General features: G+C 43.7%; 1 protein-coding gene across 2 annotated transcripts in view; it reads left to right on the top strand.

Annotated features, from left to right (window-relative positions):
- Window positions 1–20,620, top strand: part of LOC308402449 (actin-binding protein WASF3) — a 64,932-nt gene extending 44,312 nt beyond the window's left edge. The window contains exons 3-11 of one of the 2 annotated variants that reach the window (XM_080891314.1): window positions 857–991; window positions 6,188–6,341; window positions 6,431–6,548; window positions 11,426–11,494; window positions 12,008–12,052; window positions 13,393–13,526; window positions 14,030–14,332; window positions 14,437–14,849; window positions 15,174–20,620. In XM_080891314.1, the coding sequence (XP_080747440.1) occupies window positions 857–991; window positions 6,188–6,341; window positions 6,431–6,548; window positions 11,426–11,494; window positions 12,008–12,052; window positions 13,393–13,526; window positions 14,030–14,332; window positions 14,437–14,849; window positions 15,174–15,331 (1,529 nt within the window). In that variant the 3' untranslated portion in view covers window positions 15,332–20,620. The remainder of the gene's footprint in view (window positions 1–856; window positions 992–6,187; window positions 6,342–6,430; window positions 6,549–11,425; window positions 11,495–12,007; window positions 12,053–13,392; window positions 13,527–14,029; window positions 14,333–14,436; window positions 14,850–15,173) is intronic. The other variant, XM_080891315.1, reaches the window with a different exon arrangement.
- Window positions 20,621–21,744: the final 1,124 nt, after the last annotated feature.

Raw genomic sequence — 21,744 nt, 5'->3', positions numbered from 1 at the left:
CTACCAAACCGGCTTTTCATCTCAGAGAAAGTGATCCCAGAGAAGTAAAGCAAGTGTGTAAGTTCATCTCTGAATGTTTGTAAAGCATTCCCGCGTTAAGCTTAACAAACGATATATGGAGCGACTGCCTCTTCTTGCTGCTACTTCAATCATGAAACTGATCAATGTATGGTGCCATCTCTAGTACACACTTTATACACTTTTCTCAGACAGGCATGAACATTTTCACACTTTTCTCTCTTGTTTAAACAATCTCAAAGTTCACACCTCTGTAGAAAAATAAGGCACCTGTGGTTGCGTCAACATTGTTGTGTTTGTTGGGGAGAAAACTTTCAAATATACAGTGCAGCACTTCAGAGTCACACTGCTAGCGATCAAAGATTTATGTAAAGTTGGCAGCTGAACACATTCTGTACTGTACAGGAGACACAGCACGAGATTGATTGACAGTGGTCTACAGCCAATCAGGATGCAGAACACAAAAAAGCAAAATTGCACCCCCAAAAAATCTGCGAAACAGCAAGGGCGCGAAATGTGAACCGCATTATAGCGAGGGACCACTGTATACATGTAGACCTTCTGTTATCACACTTTCTTTTGTCCTTTTTGGACGGAAACCTGAAGTAACTCTGAACGTCTTTAATTGTGTCAGCTTGCTCTGCTTTTCCAGACAGTCTGATTCTCCCAGCTGATTTAATTCTCGCTGCATGTTTTATTCCTGCGGTGTGAGGCAGAGTTCAGCTGGCCAACATGGAAGTGTGAATGTAGCCTGTTAAATATCCCTGGATGAAAGATATTAAAGTGGCGAATCTGACTGTGTGTGTGTGTGTTTGTGTGTTTCTCTCCCTCTGTACAGGTCGTCATGCTGAGGACATTTTCGGGGAACTGTTTAACGAAGCCAACAGCTTCTACCTGAGGATGAGCAGCCTGCAGGAGAGGGTGGACCAGCTGGCTGTGAAAGTCACCCAGCTCGACTCCACTGTGGAGGAAGGTGTGTGTGTGAGGATGTGTGTTTTTATTCTCTTTGTGTGTGTGTTTGCAGCACTATAGATTATTAATTGTGCTGTTAGAGAGCACTGACTGTTTCTATGAGTGTACACGTGTTTATGTGAACTGCTATTAGGACTAGCGTGGGTGTGTGTGTGTGTTTGTGTGTGCAGCATTTTAATGGCTGTGCTGATGATTTATTGATGAGGGGTCTCTAGGCTCTTATATTATGCCCTGTGTGGGCTCCTGGTTGTCTTTGTGGGTGTTTGAGTGTGCGTTTGAGGTCCTGTGAGTGAGTGAAGGTGTGGCTGAGTCTCACCTCAGAGTAGCCGTTAGGACTCGACTTTTGGAGCTCGAGTTAATCCTCGGCTCAGGGTTGATCGGGATAAACCGAGGTATCTGTGAGTCCTCGCAAAGGTAGAAGGCCATCTGCTTGGTGCGTGTCAACAAGCTGTTTCGCTTTCTTTGTGTCTGTCCGCCTCATGTTTGTGTTGGAATAAACACTCTGAGATAAACGCATCTCTGCAAAGCTTTTAACCTGTGTGTGTGTGTGCGTGTGTGTGTGTGTGTCCCCGGCACTATGGATTATTAATTGTGTTGTTAGAGAGCACCGACTATTTCTATGAGTGTACAAGTGTTTATGTGAGCTGCTGTTATGACTAATATGTGTGTTTGCTGTTTGCACAGTGTGAGTCAGGATCTTTATCTCCATCATTAAGCTTCAGTCTGTCTCTGAAGGTCAATTCTCTTAATGCAGTAATTGATAGGCCTACACACACACACACACACACACACACACACACACACACACACACACACACACACACACACACACACACACACACACACACACGGAGTTCTGTGTGTATGTTCTTTTTTTAAAATCTTTGATCTCTCTCAGACGTTTATTTATCCTCCTGTGCCTCTAACCTTTTTTGTCTCATCTTTTCTTCCTCCATCCTCTCATGTCGGCCTCTCTGTTCCTTTTGATTTGGCTCAATTTTCTCTCCTTTTATCCTTTTCCTGCCTTTCCTGTTCTCTCCTCCTCGTCACTCTCTGAGAAGCCCTCATCCCCCTTTCTTTTCTTCTGTTTTCCTTGTTTTCTTTCCCCACTGTGTCTCCCCGCTATCCTAGACTCCTGTTCTTCCCCTAATGCCCTCTCCTCTCCTCTGGTTCCAATTTCCTGTTTCTTTGTTTCTCTTCCTCCTCCCCTCAGTCTTTCCCCACCTTACTCCTCCCTTTTCCTCTTTCTCCTCTTCCTCCCGTTTGTCTGGATATATATTTTTCGTCTGTAGCTCTGTGCGTCTCTCTCTGTCTGTGCTGATACTGCCGAGTCATTCTGCAGCACGCCGGCCTCAGACAGCGTCAGAGAGAGCAGCACAGATGAGGATAAAAAGGAAAAGCTCAGCAGTCTTCTGTCTTATCCTTCCCTCCCCTTATCTCGCCTCCTCCTCCTCCTGCTCGCCTCCTCACACTTTTCCACCCTCTCTCTCTCGTCTCTTTCTGTCTCTTTTTACCTCTTCCTCCTCCTCTTCCTCCTCCACACAAACCATTTCTCAGTCCTTTAATTCCTTCGTTTCCTTTTCCACACATTCACTCAAATTTGTTTTCTGTCTCATCATGTCCCACTACTCATTTTTCCACCTCCTTTCTGATTCCTCGCTTCCTCTTCTTCATTGCTTCTTTTGTGCACCACCCTTTTTTCTTCCGTACATGAAGAAAGGAAAGGAGGAGAGAAGAGATGGAAGGAGGAAGGAAAGAAGGATTGCGAGAAGGAAGTGAGGAAGAAATGAAAGCAAAGAGAAAGCAAAGAAAGATGATCTAAGGTCAAAAAGGAATGAAGGGAGGTAGGAAATAAGGAAGGATGGAAGAAAAGAGAAAAAAGGGGGAAGGAGCCTACAGGAAGCAGCACGTCCCTCCAGACAGTAAAGTGATTATAAATTGTTCACATAAATCCAAATAACTCTAAATTCAGAGGTTAGGTCAGTGCAGAGTTCCTTAATCAGTGTGTGCATTACACGAATGTGGTTATTAATGGTGTTTAACACAGTTTATGCATGTGTATGTGCAGAGAGGGAGGAGAAAGAGGAGAAGGAGAAGAAGAGCAGAGAGAGCGAGGTCTCTTTGAAGATGTGTCTGAATGAAAGTTGCATTAGCTGCGAGTTTTGTGGATTATTCATTTGGCCGTAGGGAAGGAAGCTTAGGGAGGAATGATCAAACAGACAGGAGTGTGCTCTGACTGCACACACACACAGATCAAACGGCCAGTCGCCCTTTGGTGTCTGCAGGCGGATTTTTAAGCTAACCATAGATTTTTCAGTAATAAAATGTGTCCATACAAACACAGACATGCTGCGTCAGTGCACAGAGCTAATGACATAATGACAGGAGCGTGTGTGACACTGACGTGGTTTAAACTGATCGTATAGGACACTGATCACGCCCTGATCGTCTCTGTGTGTGTGTGTGTGTGTGTGTGTGTGTGTGTGTGTGTGTGTGTGTGTGTGTGTGTGTGTGTGTGTGTGTGTGTGTGTGTGTGTGTGTGTGTGTTTAGCCATCTGCTAGATCCTGGATAGCACTGCAGCGGTGATAAATCTCTCACAGGATTGACACGCATACGTGTCACGTTCTGACACTTAACACACCGCCCAGCCTCCTGTTGTTGTGCAGCCACAGTTTGCATGCGTGTGTGTGTGTGCGATGCTTGTTAAGCTGATGCAACAAGCTCCAAGTCTAATCTGACCCTGCTGTCCTATTATTTGTGCATGCGTATGTATGCGTTCGAGTTCAAACACCGTTTAAGCTGTATGTTCTGTATCAGTCGATATGCACACGATGTGCGTGTATTTGATCCGTTTATCCGTTTTACTTCTAAAATGATCGTCTATAGGTTGCAGAATCGTAGCAAACAAATACACACATATCCAAACGGTGTCTGTTTAGAGAAGCATCTGCTGATAAGTATGTACTCCAGGAATTACTTGACAATGAAGTGTTCTAATTAGACGTCTTTGCCTCGTAGCATTTCATCCCCTGCCTCTCTCAGCAGTTTCCTACATTTACCACGCCGCTTTTCAACGACCGATAAACCCATAAATCTCAACAAGGTCAGAGCTGCGTGTGTAAAGTTACCATTGAGGGTCAATAGCTGCTCTGAGTGTGTTATGGCTCCTGCTTGAGCAGCATGTGCCGTTTTATTTGTCGACGGAAAGGTCGAAACGATGAGGTTAAAGTGAAGTGCAACAGTTTGTATACTGACGGGGTTTTGGCGGCACCCTGCTGGGCTGGTGGGCGGGTGGACACCCAAGTTTGTGATTGCGGTAACTTAAGAACGAGACGACTTGCTAACATTCTGGGACGAGTTCAAATCCTGGCGAGCTTGACCTCACAATCAGAGGTCAACTGCTAGGATTTTCACATTTATACTACATGTGCATCTACCAAGAGGCTGATGGCTAGTATTATTATTAATATTAGTATTATTATTTTCTTTGATTAGTTGCTAACCCCTTATTTCCTGCGTATGTTTTAAGGCAAGAGAAACAAAATACAGATTCTTCATCCATCCATTCTCTTCCACTTGTCAGAGTTATAAATTAGTCAAACAAATACAGGAAATTCGTCCAAATTCGGTGTGAATGGCCAGAGTTGTCCCAGCAGCCTGCTGATGTGTTTTGGAAAAAATTTGCGGACTTTGAAATTTTCTTTTTATAAATTCTACGGCTTTTCCTGCTGACAAAGACCTCCCCCACAGCCATTTAGTTAAGTAATTGAAGATAAATTATGTGAATTTCAGGAGCGGGACCACGCCTCCAAACACGCCTCTTCCGGGTCTTGTCCATATATGACCCCCCCAGTTCTACAAGCTGTTTGTTCTCATTTTCGTGCCCCACCCTAGTTCCCCCTTTTTTCAGTTCTTTCACTTCTTCACTTCTCATTAGTACATGAGCCCAGGAGCCGACACCAGTCCCAAACCTAAAATGAGGACATGGGCAAAGTTCCTGTTTTTTTACTATTAAAGAAAATCTTTCTGTAATTTTACACATTTGTCATGTAGAAAAACTGAGACGTGTTGTTGAAATTTGTCTTATCTTGTATTAAGACATCTCAGGGTTTAAATGTGTTGTTAAACTTCTTTACACTGACAAAAAGGGGGATTTCGCTATCATATCATATTTAATACCCCCAGTTTCTCAGACTTGAACATCATCATTGTGATTTTTTTTTTTTACATAAATAAATTGCACAAAACATTTTAAGCAATAAACTGAAAAATAAAATACTGAATGTAGCAAATACGATACAAACTAAAACTCGTGTATGCAAATTAATATTTAATTTATTTTTTTATTTTATTGTCATTTTCAAAAATTTGAATTTTCTAGCAGTTGTTTCATGATTCAGGTTTTAAAGGTTTAAAATATGAAACACAAATCTCACGTGTCCGGTGTTTAAAGGACTCCTGGAATAAGCAGAGCCCCCTGGTGGCTGGTAGAAAAACATATTGGCCAATCAGAAGCTGCACACGCATTGAGAACGGCAGATGTTTGCATATTTATAGAGTCTAGACTTCATAAAAAAGCAGATCATCTTTATTTAATGAAGAACTCCAGCAGACGCACGCTGTCATTCAGCCCAGAGCATGTGACGTGTGATGTAATGGTGTAGTGGGTATGATAAATGGGAAGTGATTAGATGCATTTTATCTGTGAGCAGTGACACAAGATTGATTAACTCCACTGTAGGAAGCTAAAAAAAAAAGAGGAAAATTATTATTTTCTGATGATTATCTGTTTTTATTTTTCACTCGGATTGTCCGTAATTGTCCTTAAACTAGATTTTAAAAAGTTTATTTTCCAGGTTGATGTTTTCTTTGGTCACTCCATCAGACTGAAGCTTGAATTAATTGGCATTAAAAATCTGCTAAACTTGTGCTAATTTTTTCTAAGAGCCCTAACAAGAGATTAGGCTCTTTTTCTCTTAATGCCACAAATCCTGGCTTTGATTCATGCGTTAAAAAAAAATCGAGGGTAGAGGAGAGTGATGCATATGAAGGAATTAGTGGCTGAAACCGGCTGTTTTGGGGGATTATGATGTCAAACACCAGTGTTTGTGACTCTGCCGGCTTAATCGCCGTGTTGTTGTTTTTCATTCTGTTTGCTTATCATAATTTAATGCTGTCCTCCTTCTCTGTTTCCAGTTTCTCTGCAGGACATCAACATGAGAAAGGCCTTTAAGAGCAGTACCATTCAGGACCAGCAGGTGGTGTCGAGGACCTCTGTGCCCAACCCTGTGGTGGAGATGTACCACCGCTGCGACAAACCTCCACCACTTAATATTCTCACCCCCTATAGGTCAGTCTTTTAGCCTCTCTGCCAGTATTGATAATTTACCAAGCTCCGCTGTTTTTTTTTTTCTTAGTTTCACTTCCTCCTCCTCGCAGGGATGACAAGAAGGACGCCCTGAAGTTTTACACCGACCCCTCCTACTTCTTCAACCTGTGGAAGGAAAAGATGCTGCAGGCCACTGAGGACAAGCGCAAAGAGAAGAGACGGCAGAAGGTACGATGTGTGCGCCGAACGAGTGTTTGTGAGCGTGCGCTGTATGTTTGGGTGTACGTCACCGTGGTCTGGAAACGGTTAAAGAAATTCATCTTCTGCTTTATTTTGCGAATTTTTATTTTCCTGCCCGGTGGTGCCATCTATGCTGTTATTTCAGTTTCATTTCTCTCTGACTGTACTCTCCATTTAGCTTTGCTTGGTTGTTTAATCGGCTATCGATGCAGCAGCAGCTGAGCAGGCCGGTTATCCAGAGACAACAACGTGATCGAGGGAGAACTTATACGAACGTTGTATTTGGCTGTAGTTACATACAGTGTAAAACTCTTGAGACACCACTCATTGCTTTATATTTTTCTTCCAAGCAGCCAGACCTTTAAGTGCTCTTGAGTAATAGTTCTCCAGGCTTTCTGAAGGTCTTTCAGAGTTCTTCTTTGGACATTGTCTGCTTTTTCACTCATTTTCAGTCCAGTCGTGGAACCTGACCATTTTTAGAGGATTTTGTTTGTTAGACCAGCGGTCTCCAACCTTTTTTGCGCCACGGACCGGTTTATGCCCGACAATATTTTCACGGACCGGCCTTTAAGGTGTCGCGGATAAATACAACAAAATAAAACTAGTACAGGTACCGAAAAAAATAAGATTTATTCATAACACACGTGAAAAGACCCAGGAAAACCAAGTTAACGGTACAAACGATAACAAAATAACACTGAAAACCGATAAAAACCCTGAAAACCATACATTTCACACCTGAGCCTCAACTCTCGCGGCCCGGTACCAAACGACTCACGGACCGGTACCGGTCCGAGGCCCAGGGGTTGGGGACCGCTGTGCTAGACCACTGAACCCTGACCTATGAATCATTCAAGAACAGAAAAGGCACCTAACTCAAAAAGTGTTTTAGCATTAATCAGCAAGACCGTGGCTAATAGCTGTTTCACCTCGTCCTCTCATATTGTGTGCAGTGTGTCCCTTAAAAAGTTTGAGGAAACTTGACAAGTGGAAAGAAGAAGAAGAAGTGGCGAGTCTAAAAATATATATCTATAGCAGATGAACCGCATCTGAAGCTGTGTCCCAAAACCTAGGCCACGTCCTTCGGAGGACCCGGCCTTCGCGGTCTACGTGGGCCGGGTCCTTTGAAGACCGAGAAGGCTGGAAGTGCGAGGCTGTGAAATGGGACGGTCCAGCCTTCAAATCTGCGTCACCGCTGTCTCGGTGGAGTCCAGTAAACTCAGCTCTCTGCTCCTTGCTATCTAAAATATAACAGGACACGACCGTCTCACACTTCTGTTTAATCAGTTTTCTGTTTGATGTTTATTCAGCTGTGTGAAAACCACCCGAGGGATTAATCAACTTTTATTTAATTTAATCTAATAACTTTAATCTCAACCAAAACGATTTACTCCCCAACAAGTAAAACACTGAAAAAGCTAAACAATAACGTTTTTAAGTTATCTGAGTGACTTATATATCATGTTTAACCTGAGTAGTGAAAGACGGCGGGGGTCTGAAAGCGATGAAGCCGGGAGTCCGCTGTTCTCACCGGCTCGAGTGACATTGAACCCCCAGCTAGCTATCGAGCTGGTGGGTAACAGACGTCTCCGAAAACATCGGAGCGCTTTTGCAAATATGCGATGTCTTGATAAACCGAGCAGATATTTGAAGTTTACACAGCTACTTTCTTGCCTAAAATATGTTAAAAGTTTATTTTGTGACCCAGAAAGATTAATAACAGTAATATTAAAAACTTAGTAGCGGCCGCCATTGTTTGGAAACTGGAATTGGCTGGGCCGCGCTATGAATTCTGGGATATGGTGGGCCACGAAGGACACACCCGGCCCATTCTTCAAATCTGGGGAAAAGGAGGACGTATTTGTCGGCCGGATTCGGAGGAGTCTACGAATTTGGACAGTCTTCATCGTGTCGCTGTGACGTAATCGGTCTACAAATGTGGCCTCAGGAGGAGGCCACATTTGTAGCCTCCTCCGTAGGCGTTTCTGCTTGAAAGTCATGTCTTTTAGAGCCAGGGAAAAAATCCAGCGAAGACCTGACACGGCCCTGAGAGATACAGTGGGGCAAAAAAGTATTTAGTCAGCCACTGATTGTGCAAGTTCCCCCACCTAAAATGATGACAGAGGTCAGTAATTTGCACCAGAGGTACACTTCAACTGTGAGAGACAGAATGTGAAAAAAAATCCATGAATCCACATGGTAGGATTTGTAAAGAATTTATTCGTAAATCAGGGTGGCAAATAAGTATTTGGTCAATAACAAAAATACAACTCAATACTTTGTAACATAACCTTTGTTGGCAATAACAGAGGTCAAACGTTTACTATAGGTCTTTACCAGGTTTGCACACACAGTAGCTGGTATTTTGGCCCATTCCTCCATGCAGATCTTCTCGAGAGCAGTGATGTTTTGGGGCTGTCGCCGAGCAACACGGACTTTCAACTCCCGCCACAGATTTTCTATGGGGTTGAGGTCTGGAGACTGGCTAGGCCACTCCAGGACTTTCAAATGCTTCTTACGGAGCCACTCCTTTGTTGCCCGGGCGGTGTGTTTTGGATCATTGTCATGTTGGAAGACCCAGCCTCGTTTCATCTTCAAAGTTCTCACTGATGGAAGGAGGTTTTGGCTCAAAATCTCACGATACATGGCCCCATTCATTCTGTCCTTAACACGGATCAGTCGTCCTGTCCCCTTGGCAGAAAAACAGCCCCATAGCATGATGTTTCCACCCCCATGCTTCACAGTAGGTATGGTGTTCTTGGGATGCAACTCAGTATTCTTCTTCCTCCAAACACGACGAGTTGAGTTTATACCAAAAAGTTCTACTTTGGTTTCATCTGACCACATGACATTCTCCCAATCCTCTGCTGTATCATCCATGTGCTCTCTGGCAAACTTCAGACGGGCCTGGACATGCACTGGCTTCAGCAGCGGAACACGTCTGGCACTGCGGGATTTGATTCCCTGCCGTTGTAGTGTGTTACTGATGGTGACCTTTGTTACTTTGGTCCCAGCTCTCTGCAGGTCATTCACCAGGTCCCCCCGTGTGGTTCTGGGATCTTTGCTCACCGTTCTCATGATCATTTTGACCCCACGGGATGAGATCTTGCGTGGAGCCCCAGATCGAGGGAGATTATCAGTGGTCTTGTATGTCTTCTATTTTCTGATGATTGCTCCCACAGTTGATTTTTTCACACCAAGCTGCTTGCCTATTGTAGATTCACTCTTCCTAGTCTGGTGCAGGTCTACAATACTTTTCCTGGTGTCCTTCGAAAGCTCTTTGGTCTTGGCCATGGTGGAGTTTGGAGTCTGACTGTTTGAGGCTGTGGACAGGTGTCTTTTATACAGATGATGAGTTCAAACAGGTGCCATTCATACAGGTAACGAGTGGGGACAGAAAAGCTTCTTACAGAAGACGTTACAGGTCTGTGAGAGCCAGAGATTTTCCATGTTTGAGGTGACCAAATACTTATTTTCCACCCCAATTTACGGATAAATTCTTTACAAATCCTACCATGTGAATTCATGGATTTTTTTTTCACATTCTGTCTCTCACAGTTGAAGTGTACCTCTGGTGCAAATTACTGACCTCTGTCATCATTTTAAGTGGGGGAACTTGCACAATCGGTGGCTGACTAAATACTTTTTTGCCCCACTGTACATCTGGGCCTTCAACTCATATACTGTTCACTGAAGCCTCATCAGAAATGGTCTCAGTGGAAGGGTGGCTGTGTGTGGGCTGAGGTATGCCAGATTACACAAGAACTGGACCCAAAATCAGTGACAACAGATCTGATGGAGTGATGAATCTGAATTTGAAAGTTTTGATTCAAATCCTGGAGGCTCTGTCGTGGTTTAGAGCTGCAGTGTTTTTGGAGATCTTGTCAAAATCGATGGAATTATGAATGCAAAAAAGTACCATAAGGTCCAATACCATCCAGCAAACATCTGATTGGATAGAAAAACACACAGTGGAACAATATCAGTTATGGATTGGCCTCCCCAGGGCCCGGACATCAATTTTATTAAAGCAGTTTGGGATCATCTAAATTCAGAAACATCCAAAGACGAGCTTTAAATGTCCTTGAAGAAGCCCGCAGAACTATTCCCGAAGACTGCTTAAAGAAATTGCAAGAACGCTTCCATAAGAGAGTTCTGACTGTGCTGAAGAATAAGAATATTTGCCATTTTCCTACAAAAATGTAAAGAAACCAGAGGTGACTCAAGTCTTTAGCACACTACTGTACGCTCACTTCCTGCTGGATTTAACTGAACTGTGTCCTGCTGTTTTAAAGTAGTGCATTCAGTTTGCAGGTCTGTGCGCTGGTCTACGTGAACACCAATAACCTGGAGCACTGAAAGGAGCTCCAGCACACCACCATTGCTCTCGTTTATTAATCCATTCAAACTAATAGGAACTGAGCTACGAGTATTTCAGAGCTGAGCTTCGGTGGTGTTCCCCTTCACACTTCCTTTGGCGCTCTCTTCCTTTGTTGGTGATTGTAACCGCTCAACAGCTGCTGCTGCATGTGTTTGCTGCAGTTCGGTCAATATTTCTGTTGAATTTAATGCTGCTCACATTTTTCTGTTCCCTCCCTTCGACCTGGAAACCATGCAGAACCTTCCCCCCCCCCTCCCACCTCCGAAACAACGCAGCTTCAGCTGTTACTCAACAGGTCTGAGAGCCCGAGCGAGCTGCAGGAGGATGGCTCCTCCACCTCTATCCTTTCCTCCCACAGCTCCTCCTCCTTCGTTTCTCTCTATCTTTAGTTTCCTGGCCTTTGAAGACACCCCCCACCCCCTCCTCCTCCGCCTCCTCTGCTCAGTCTAACGCACCAGCTTGTCTTTCTCCCATGTTTCCATAGGGCTGTCCGGCCCACCCTGACAGGCCCCACTCCAGACAGGCCCAACCCAGGAGCCCCCTGTCCATCTCTGTAAGACAACCCCGACCCCTAACCTAACCTGCCCCCGTTCTGCCCCCCCACTTCCTCCCCACACATCCCACTAGCACACATTACAGACTCACCTATCAAAGCAGACATGTCCTAACACCATTGAGACACGCTGATACACATGAAAGTACTAAGTAAATGCCAGCACACACACACACACTCCCTCCTGTTTGTCTGTGTGTGTGTTTAATGTCACCTCAGCTTAACACCTCACCGTCTTGCTAACCCTCCGTGTTTGGTTTGGTTGCTGTCCTGTGCTCCCACAAGTTTTGGCTCTGTCATCTGTACCGGTGTTTTTGGTGTTGTCGAATAGTGACTGGGTGGTGCTTACACTGTGTGTGTGTGTGTGTGTTGGGGGCTGGGTCAGTGTGAATTTACCCCGTGGTGAAGGAGCTGGTGATGGGGTTGAGCTTTTTTTATATTTCCCTTTACACAGTAAATAAATAAATAGCCAACAGCTGAGTTTCCCTCTGCTCCTCTGTGTGTCACTCGTAGGAGCAGCAGAGGCAGGTTGAAGACCCGAGCAGAGAAGTGAAGAAGGTCAGTAATCACTTACTAAGTTTATTATTAATGGTCATTTAATTAGAGTTATCAACGTTCCTCTGAAACAAGAGTAAAGCAAGCGGTTAAATCCTCTATACAATCATTTAATGAACAGTTTTTAACAGAGTATAAAGCAGATCATAGTTTTGACAGGTGAAGTGAACAACACTGATTATCTCTCCATCGTTGCAGCTCTTAGTGGGCGGGATATATTAGAGAGAAGATGAACAGTTTATCCTCAAAGTTGATGAGTAAGAAGCAGGAAAAATGGGCAAGCATAAGGACTAGAGTGAGTTTACCAAAGGCCAAGTTGTGACGGCGAGACAACCGGATCAGAGCATCTCCAAACCGCAGATGCTGTGGGTTGTTCCTGGCCTGCAGTGGTCAGTGACAGGGTCATGAACGTCCAAGGCTCACTGATGATTGGGGAGCTAAGGCTGGCCCGTGTGGTCCGATCCAACAGACGAGTTACTGTAGCTCAAACTGCTGAAAAACGTTAATGCTGCTTCTGATAGGAAGCTGTCAGAATACACGGTGTTATCAGTTTGTAGATCAAAGGGGTCAAGTTAGCAGTCACGCTTAATCTGTTTGTAATAATCAGCTGGTTTGGAGGCAGGTTTTCTATGTGCTTTTTTTGGAACTGAGTAAACACTTGCACATTTCAAAGCACGTTACTGTCCTTAAACATCAGTCTTTTCTTACATATCTCCTCCTCCTTAGACCCCAAATGACTCCGGGCTCCCCGACGTTTGTGGGAATATTGTGTTTCTTTCAGTTTAGCTTTGATTTCCATCGTTGACACCCATGAAAAATCGCTTTAATTCAAATTTACTGGCTTACTAAGAGTAATCTGACCTTCCTCCTTCATTTACACTGATTCTGCACTTTAGCAGATGTATTATCTGAGCTGGTCTTATACAGTCATCCTAACTGCATCAGTAACATCAAGAACTGATGAAGAAGAAAATAAATCACAAAGCTGCTTAGAGCCAAAGAAAAGTGAATTTGCTGGTAAAATACTTAATAAAAGTGGAATAAAAAGAGCAGAGACCACATTGTTAGTGTGGAGAGCTCTTAATCATTTTAAAAGGCATCTCTAGTAAATGCTGCTACTGGAGTAGAGGCAGTAAAAATCTATTTTCTATTAGTAGGGTGCAATACAGGTACAGCTGTTCTAATGCTCCGCTCTAAAGGTAGTGACTGTGAAAGGATTGCAGGAGAAAGATGTAATACAGCAGCTTAATCTTTCTAAACTCCATTACTATAATTATATACATATATCATTTTACCTGTAACTGCAGTGTAACGTGTCTGTTTCTCCCGGTTTAACCTTGAAGGTGCGTAAAGCTCGTAACCGACGCCAGGAGTGGAACGTCCTGGCCTACGACAAAGAGTTCAGACCAGACGCCAGGCTCGCCCCCTCCCCTTACCACGGCATGTCCTCTGAAGGCTCACTGTCCCCAGATAGCAGGTAAACACACGTGTGCACACACACATACATTAGCTACAAGTGAGGTTTGTCTCTGAGGTCCTGTTTCCTGTCCTAGTTTATGTGTACAGTCAGTGTTTGAGGATGGGCATTGGATGAGTGTTTCTCTCATCCTTTAAAGCCTATAAATACTATTCATATACTATAAATAGTACACAGTGAGCTGGCGTTGTTACACAGCCACTATAAGTGTCACATAATTTAAGCACATACCTGCTTAATACAGAGATTTAAGAAGTGCCAGCTTACTGTGTCGTTTACAGCTCTGTGCTGCCCTCTTCTGGCAAATGTAGTGCAGAGCACCTGGATTGCGTCACAGCAGGTTGGAGGAAACGATGAGGTTGACTTTCATTAGGGACTGAAGTCACTGCTGTGGCAGAGCAGGAAATAATACAAGGAATAGAACATCTAACATTTCTGTTATTATCATGATTCACTGCTCCTTCCTACCTGCCCTCTAATTTTCAATTACAACTCTCCAACAGATCAATGGCGTCCGACTCCTACCCAGCCAGCCCCAACCACCCCTCCACCCAGGCCTCCAGCACTGCCCACCCCGCCGACCACCACACCAGGGATCACCTCAGTGCCGCGGCCCAGACGCAGTCACTGGATCGGGGCCTGAGGCCGGCCAACCAGCCCCCGGGAGCGGGCGGTGCTGCGGCAACAGGTCGGCACGTGGCCTCCCTGGGCCGAACCCCCTCGGGACACGGCGTCCAGGCCGGAGGAGATCCGACAGTCAACGGGCCGAGGCAGCAGTCGGTTAAGGACTACCGCGCCGCACACGGGTTTGTTTTCTGCGTGTTATTGCTTGATCTGTTTTACGGCTTTGTTTGCGTTTAGTTTGTTTCTACTCATTAAAAATCTTTAATTTACTTCTTTCCATCACCAGAGGGCAGCCCTCCACCATCCCCGAGTACTACATCCCGCCGGCCCCTCCCCCACCCCCACTAACCATCCCTTCTGCCCAGACCGCCTTCGACTCCACCAACGCCCCACCCTCCGCCACCTCCGCTGTCCCCCCGACCTCTTCCGCCCTCTCCCGTCCCTACTCACCCTCTCCTCCTCCTCCCCCAGCCAACTACGTGCCCTCCCCCTCCCACCCGCCTTCAGGCGCACCCCCGGCCGCCCCTCCTCCTCCTCCTCCGGGAGCCCCCTTGGGCCACCAGGCCCACCCGTCACCCCCGCACGCCGCTATCGGTCAGTCAGCTGTGGACGCGGCACCCTCGACGAGGAAGTCCACCATGCTGGGGATGATCCCCATGAGCGACGCCCGCTCCGACCTGTTGGCGGCCATACGTAGAGGTGAGTGCGTCTGTATGAGGAAGGGACGCACAGGGTCTTTATTATTAGCCCCCACATAGAGCAGGGAAGTTAACACAGCTACGTTTCATTTTGGTTGCTTACAAACAAATTTATTTCATAAAAACTACCAGGATGGATGAGTTTGAATAACTGAAAAATGCCTTTGCATCCAAAATAGTTTGATTTTGGTGGAACAAACACATAAAGAAATTTTAAATGTTTTAAAGATTTTACACTATAAAAAAAAACCCAAGAATTTACTTAAATTTCTTAATAGAAATTATCTTTTTTTTGTTAACTCCGCCCTTCCTCTGCCCCCTCCAGGTATCCAGCTGAGGAAGGTGCAGGAGCAGAGGGAGCAGGAGGCAAAGAGGGAGCCCGTTGGTAACGACGTGGCCACGATCCTGTCGCGTCGTATCGCAGTGGAGTACAGCGAGTCCGACGACGACTCCGAGCTCGACGAGAACGAATGGTCCGACTAAAAGAAGAAAAAACAATAGAGAGATGAAGCGGGGAGAGTTAAAGGGGGAGAAATGTGACGCTAAGTTGAAACTTAAGGGGTTTGGTTAGTTTTAATGTTCATCATCAACTAAAAAAGTCTGATTAAAAAAGAATATCAGTCATACATTTCTCACACACCTGTTTGTGAACTTAAACCAGAGAGGTTTTTGTGTCCAGCCACCCAGGGCGTATGGCACAGTAACCACACACACTGTTTCAGCCCCACATCTGCTTATTTTTAACCTTTAACAACACTCAGTACTCAGCAGCTCCCCCTCCCCTACACGCTCTATTAGCAATATTACAGGCTCTGTGTGCAGGTGGGCCCCTAGTGAGTATGGGGGCGACGTGTTTACAAAACACAAGGTATATAGCACAAGACAAACTAATTATAGTGCAATCTTAACTCCTCTACCAAATGTTGAGAAAGGATTTATGGAAACGAGTAAGGATAATCAGGGAAAATAAAGAAAAATAGCTTATTAGCAGATAACTCGCTAGCTTTCTGGGTCATGCCTGTTTATGAAACACGCACACCTTCCTTTGGAGACACTGACCTTTTGAGAGTTTGGCTCATCTGAACCAGCGTGAGACAGCAGGAGCAGCATTATCTCTGTGTAGTGAGCTGTCATGCATGCTAACAGGATGTGGCTAATGTAGCTGTAGCTAACGGGAGATAAAAGTGCTCTGCGGAGGGACGTACAGCTGGAGACGCTTGTCTGGAGAGCACCGTTAGTTTATGATTCAGTCACATTGACACATGCACTCAACAACCCTGCTTTTATATTGGAATATAACTAGTATGCAACCAGCTGAGCTGAGTCTCCTATTGCAAAGAGACGCGTTATAGACGAGTTGTGCTCTCTGGTGTTTAGAAATTAGAGGACAGTGATTTGCAAACCTTTGCCAGTCAGTCTGAGAGTCAAGTGTTCGAGTCAGTCTGCATTTGTTTGGAGACCGATTGCCTCCCACCAGGCAACCTGTGCAGTCGAGGTGAAAGCCCAGAAGGTTGGCGGTGCAGCATTTTGAAGCTCTGGACGACCAGTTAGTTGCTGTATCTACTTGAAGTCTGTTGGTGATTGCAAAAAAAATCCAATGCAATTACCAGGTAACCACCTTTTTTTTCTTCTGAGGTTTTTACTCCAGTGTGACTGAGCCACTAGCGTACTAAGGAAAAACTAATGGGGTTGGATTAAGTTACAAAGGATGTATGAAATTACATTTTTAAGAAAGCATTTCAAAGCTACACAGCCATAAACAAGTGCTAGTTAGCTGTTGGACGTACATGCTGTACACTCTGAGTTTTGGGCCTACCGTTAGTTAGTGAGGCCTTCCTGACTGTTACAATGATACAGGGAGAACGTGCAACATCGACACGTAAAGTCACAGAAGAAGAAAGATTAGGGGGTTTCCCATCGATTAATGTACAACACGAGGTCTCCCCCTGCTGGTTGAAGAAAGACTCCAGCTTTCATGTTGGCTTCACTTTTCAGACCATTAGCTGGGGCCATCTTTTATATACAGATTATGCTGGTGGGATATTTCTACAGTTGGGACATGTAAACAAACCAGTTCCAGTGTTGTTGGGCCACCGATGAGCAGATAATCTTATTCTCAAAGCCAGATAATATGCATTAACATATTTGAGCCCACTGGAAAATGTTCCTCGACATGATTATACAGCTCTTTTAAAGAGGTCCTATTCATAATATCAAACAAACACACGATCAGCAGCATTCGAAATGCTCAGAGTAATATTTTATGTCACAGGTGTGTTTATGAGCTCGCAGTACGCTGGCGTTAGCTTACAGGCAGAAACTACACAGAGAAATGTGGAAGCTGGCTCTCCAGGTACGTTTTGGGTACAAAAGTGATTGGACAGCCAAACTCTCAAAAACAAAAAAAGGGGTTGGGTCAGTGCATTTCCTAAAAACATACCTTCTAACGTTAGAATAGTGTGATGAAACTGTGATAAAAGACTCCACCCACCCAGGATGAAGCTGGTGTGGGAAAACAAGCGCCAGCAGCCTCGTTCGAGTTTCCCTCTCATTGAATAATTGAGCCCCATCTGCCCAGTCTGAACAGTGACTATCATGAAATTAGTTTTTGGTATTTTTTGTATTCGTTCATAAAGTGAAGCCTGACATTTCAGCCAGTGACTGTGTGCTGTGCTCTTGGTCTTATTATAAACGCTTCCACACTTAAACCACAGCTGGAGCAGCTCTCACAAAGCCCAAGGGTCAAAGGTCATGTCCACTCCTTCACTCGACCCTGGGTCAGCACTGCTGTCTGTGGAGGCTTTGTGAACGCAGCCCCTGGACTATAAATACATAAATGTAAGAGGCTCGCGGCAGTAATCTACAGTATATTCTCTCTTCTCTGTTTTCGGTATAGGTTTGGCTAATCCTCGGTATGAGCTGGTTGGACTGTAGTGTTTTTATAATGTGCTTTTTCTTTTTTCAAACGTGCTGCAGTGAGTTGTTCACTTTGATTTATTTTAGGCTTTTCTAACTGTCCAGGCCAGGATGAAGGTACCAGATAAAACAGGTATATCACAGAAGCCACGTAAAGGGTGATCTTTTGTTATTATTGTTACCAGATTGACCTTTAAACATTATCCTGCAAAGACAAATTCTAATATTGGTTTTAGTTTTCTTTTCAGTTAATCGATTTCTTTGTTGTTGTTAATGCTGCAACCTTTAATTGCAAAGCATTGTGGGAAGTGGAGTTCTACTCCTCCGTGTGCTAGCACTGCGGCAGAGATATTAACCCAACAGCGTTTCAGTCGGTTTTTAATTTGTGAGGAAAACGTGCGCTCTGAACAGTTTCTGATATTCAACGGTCCCACCTAACCAAAAAAAGTACAAGTGTACATGTGGAAGATTACATTAAAAGGTTTGCTCTACAACTTTTAGATTTGAAAAGTTAAAGGTGAAAATAGTTTTTTCAGGCTGTTAAGAAGGAAAGTGATTCATGAATCAAGGTGCATAATCGTGGATTCATGGTTAGAATTAAGCTGTATGGTGCAAAAGTCTTGAGTCACCTCATTTTTTTTTTATATTTGCTTCCAGGCAGCGTGGCTTTCTTGTAAATTTTGAGTAACCGTTCTCCAGACTTTGTGAAGGTCTTTCAGAATTTTCTTTGACATTGGCTGCTTTTTCACTCATTTTCAGTTCAGTCCTTGTACCTGAGCAGAGACTTAACACTGACCTATGACTCATTCAAGGATAACTTTACAGATAATTTTAAATTGTATCTTTAGGTACTTTGTAACTAGCAACCTGTTGCAAAGTTTTAATGGTTTTAATTTTTCTTGCTGAATCTAAGAAAAATTGACAGATAAATAGTATTTTTGTCTAAAAGTCAGAAATAGGAAAAAAATCCAACAAAGACCTGAAACAGACCTGAGAGATGCATCTGAACCTTCAGATGATCCGTCTACTGTTCACTGAAGCCTCATTAGAAATCAGTGGAAGTGGAAGGGTGGCTGTCAGGAAGGCTGAGGTATGTCAGATTACACAAGAACTGGACTGAAAATCAGTGACAACAGGTCTGATGGAGTGATGTAATAAGGTCAGAGTCTGCAGACATCTGTAAAACACGGTGGAGGCTGTGTTACGGTTTGGAGCTGCATCTCAGCCAGTGGTTTTGGAGATCGTGTCAAAATTAATGTGAATTGTGAACACAGAAAAGTACCATTGGTAAATCATTCAATTGGCAGCAACTTAATTTTTAACATGACAATGACCCCAAACACACTGCCAATGCAGTAAAATCATAACTGGATAGAAAAACACACTCAATGAAACGCTATCAGTCATGAATTGGCCTTCTCAGAGCTCAGATCTCAATATTGTTGAATTTGTGTGGGATCATCTAAAGACAGCCAACATCCAAAGAGAGCTTTGAATGTCCCTAAAGAAGCCTGGAGAACGACTCCTACTTAAAGAAATTACAAGAAATATTGTCTAAGAGTTCAGGCTGTGCTGAAGAATAAAGGTTGTCACACCAAATATTGACTTTTAAGTCTCTTAGAATTATACAAACTCAGTTTTTTCCTTATATGCTGTATTTACATGTATGTTTGCATGAAACTAAGGTACTGCACCTACTTCCAAAATGCAAAAAGATGAGGGATGGATCAGGACTTTTGCACAATATTGTAGTAGCCTGAAAATATGACAGTTTTGACTAGCCGGCCATATTTAGCTCAGAAAAAAGGGGGGGACATCAGTGGACATGTGGTGCTTGGTGGGACTCCACATTTGTCTAAATTGTACATTACAGCTGTTTAATTGTACAATCACTAACTTCAATGTCTAATTACTCTTGCACATGTAAAGTGTTCAGCAGCATTCGGCCTAATCTCGACCTCCATATCTCCTGCTGTAATAATCTAAGTCTGTATCTGAGACTGTTCAGACTGCTCAGTACTTTCACCTTTACCTGTGCAGGTTTATTCCCAATAACGACATGATTCTGAAAAAGGGACAGGGCTCAAAAGTAGCTTTAATTTTTTTGTTCTTGTATATAAACTCAATTAACTCAACAACTGCACTCTGCTGGAGATTCACAACTGGACTAAAGGGCGGACAATGAGTGGACAGGTTCTTGGTTTTCTCCCTGAATGTTTAGAATAAGATTTAAGGATTTGTGCCAAGGCCTGCGTTTATAGACATTATTACTGAAGCAAAAAAAAGCACATATGAAGAGATAGAGAGTGGATTTGCAACAGACCTGGCCAATATTTACCTAGAATTTAAAGAAAAAAAAAAAAGGAAGAAGGTTGTATCGTAACGGAGGATGCAAAAACCTAGAGAAAAGTGGTCTGATTGCTCTGATTGTTCTGATTGTTTATTCTATGGTCGTGTTGTTGTGCTGGAGCCATAGATATACTCAGTCATGAAATTCGCCCGGAGTAGCTGGTGACCCTGCAGCTTCTAAGAATGTAAAGCTGTGACTTTGACGATTTTGCTACTTCCCGTATTGTTTGATGTGCTGACAGCTTTTCCGGTCCTGGCAACAAAAGCAGAGACCTCGCATATCAAGCGTACCTTGTGTATCTATGGCTACTGGCTTCTAAGAAAACTTTGTTATGTGTTGAAAATGTGAAAAACGAACTATGTTGTAAAGACTTCTTTTGGTAAGGCAGCCTGTAAAGTAAAATTGGGGTAATATAACCTAGACAATGAAACTAAATGAAACTGTGTACTGCACACTAAAATCAACTGTAAGCAAGTATGCATGTAACTATAGCTAATAAATGGTGAACAAAACTGTGTATGCTGTACTTTTGTTTTAGGTTTTATGCATTAGTCACAGACCTGTTTTTTTGTGTCCCTTGTGGTTAACGTAGACACACTAATGGATCATCATTTGTAGCCCACCTTTGTTTTTTTCCCTCAGCCACATGTGAAAACACTCACCGCAAAACGTGCTAAGAAAACATCAGCATTACATCACTGTTCGTATGAGACAGGATGGAGCCTGCCATCTGAATGTCACAGCAGAAATCGAGACTCTTGAGTTGTGTGGTCGGTGTGGTCTTTTTCTGCTACAGACTCAGAGATGATCTTCTGCATACCTTGTTTGTAACAAGTGGTTATTTGAGTTACCGTTACCTCTTGGTACCAACAATGCATTTTCACGCGGTAAACTGCCACCCACTGGATATTTTCTCTTTTGATGGTTGGTTGTGTGGAAAAATCCCAGCATATCAGTTGGGATCGAATCACTAGAATTACATTTCTTCCTGAACTGAACTGTCTCTTTTTGAGGTTAGATTTTGAGGTTTTGAGGTTAGATTTTAGCAGGTTGTCCATGACCATGCCTACATGCCTAAATGTACTGAGTTGCCGCCATAAGATTGGCTGATTAGGTATTTGCTTATTTTCAAATTATCATTATCAGTTAACTTTAATCAATTTAAAATAAGATTAATAGTTGTATTTGGGCACGTTCAGTCTTCTATAACAGGAGGATATAATAGAGAGATTTTTATACATTGATAGTTGTTAGACATCCTGTGACGCACATGATTTGATGTTTTCTGGCATTCATTTCTCCTTAACATCAGGTCAAATTATGTGCATTTAAATTTTGTTACAAAGAAGCAAACCTTACCAGCCCCTCTCTCACAGAGAATCAAATCTGATAAGTGTTACTCAGCAGTATCTGTCATTTCACAGCAATGACGTAAATCCAGCCATCATCACTTTATGTTCTCAGCGCTGTGACACGCCTACTGCTGGTGACGCGTTTGGTCCCAGCGCCGTGCCGTTCTGGGCCATTGGCAGGGTGGAGGAGGAACCGATGGGTGCTGTTTTGGACCGAGGAGTCATTTTGGGGCACAGATGGTGACACAGCAGTGAAGGAAACAGAGAAAAAAAAGAGA

The sequence above is a fragment of the Rhamphochromis sp. 'chilingali' genome (genome assembly GCF_963969265.1).
Source record: "Rhamphochromis sp. 'chilingali' genome assembly, chromosome: 1".
Lineage (NCBI taxonomy): Eukaryota > Metazoa > Chordata > Actinopteri > Cichliformes > Cichlidae > Rhamphochromis > Rhamphochromis sp. 'chilingali'.
Note: the sequence above shows the minus strand (reverse complement) of the source record. Positions and strands in the feature narration are given on the sequence as shown.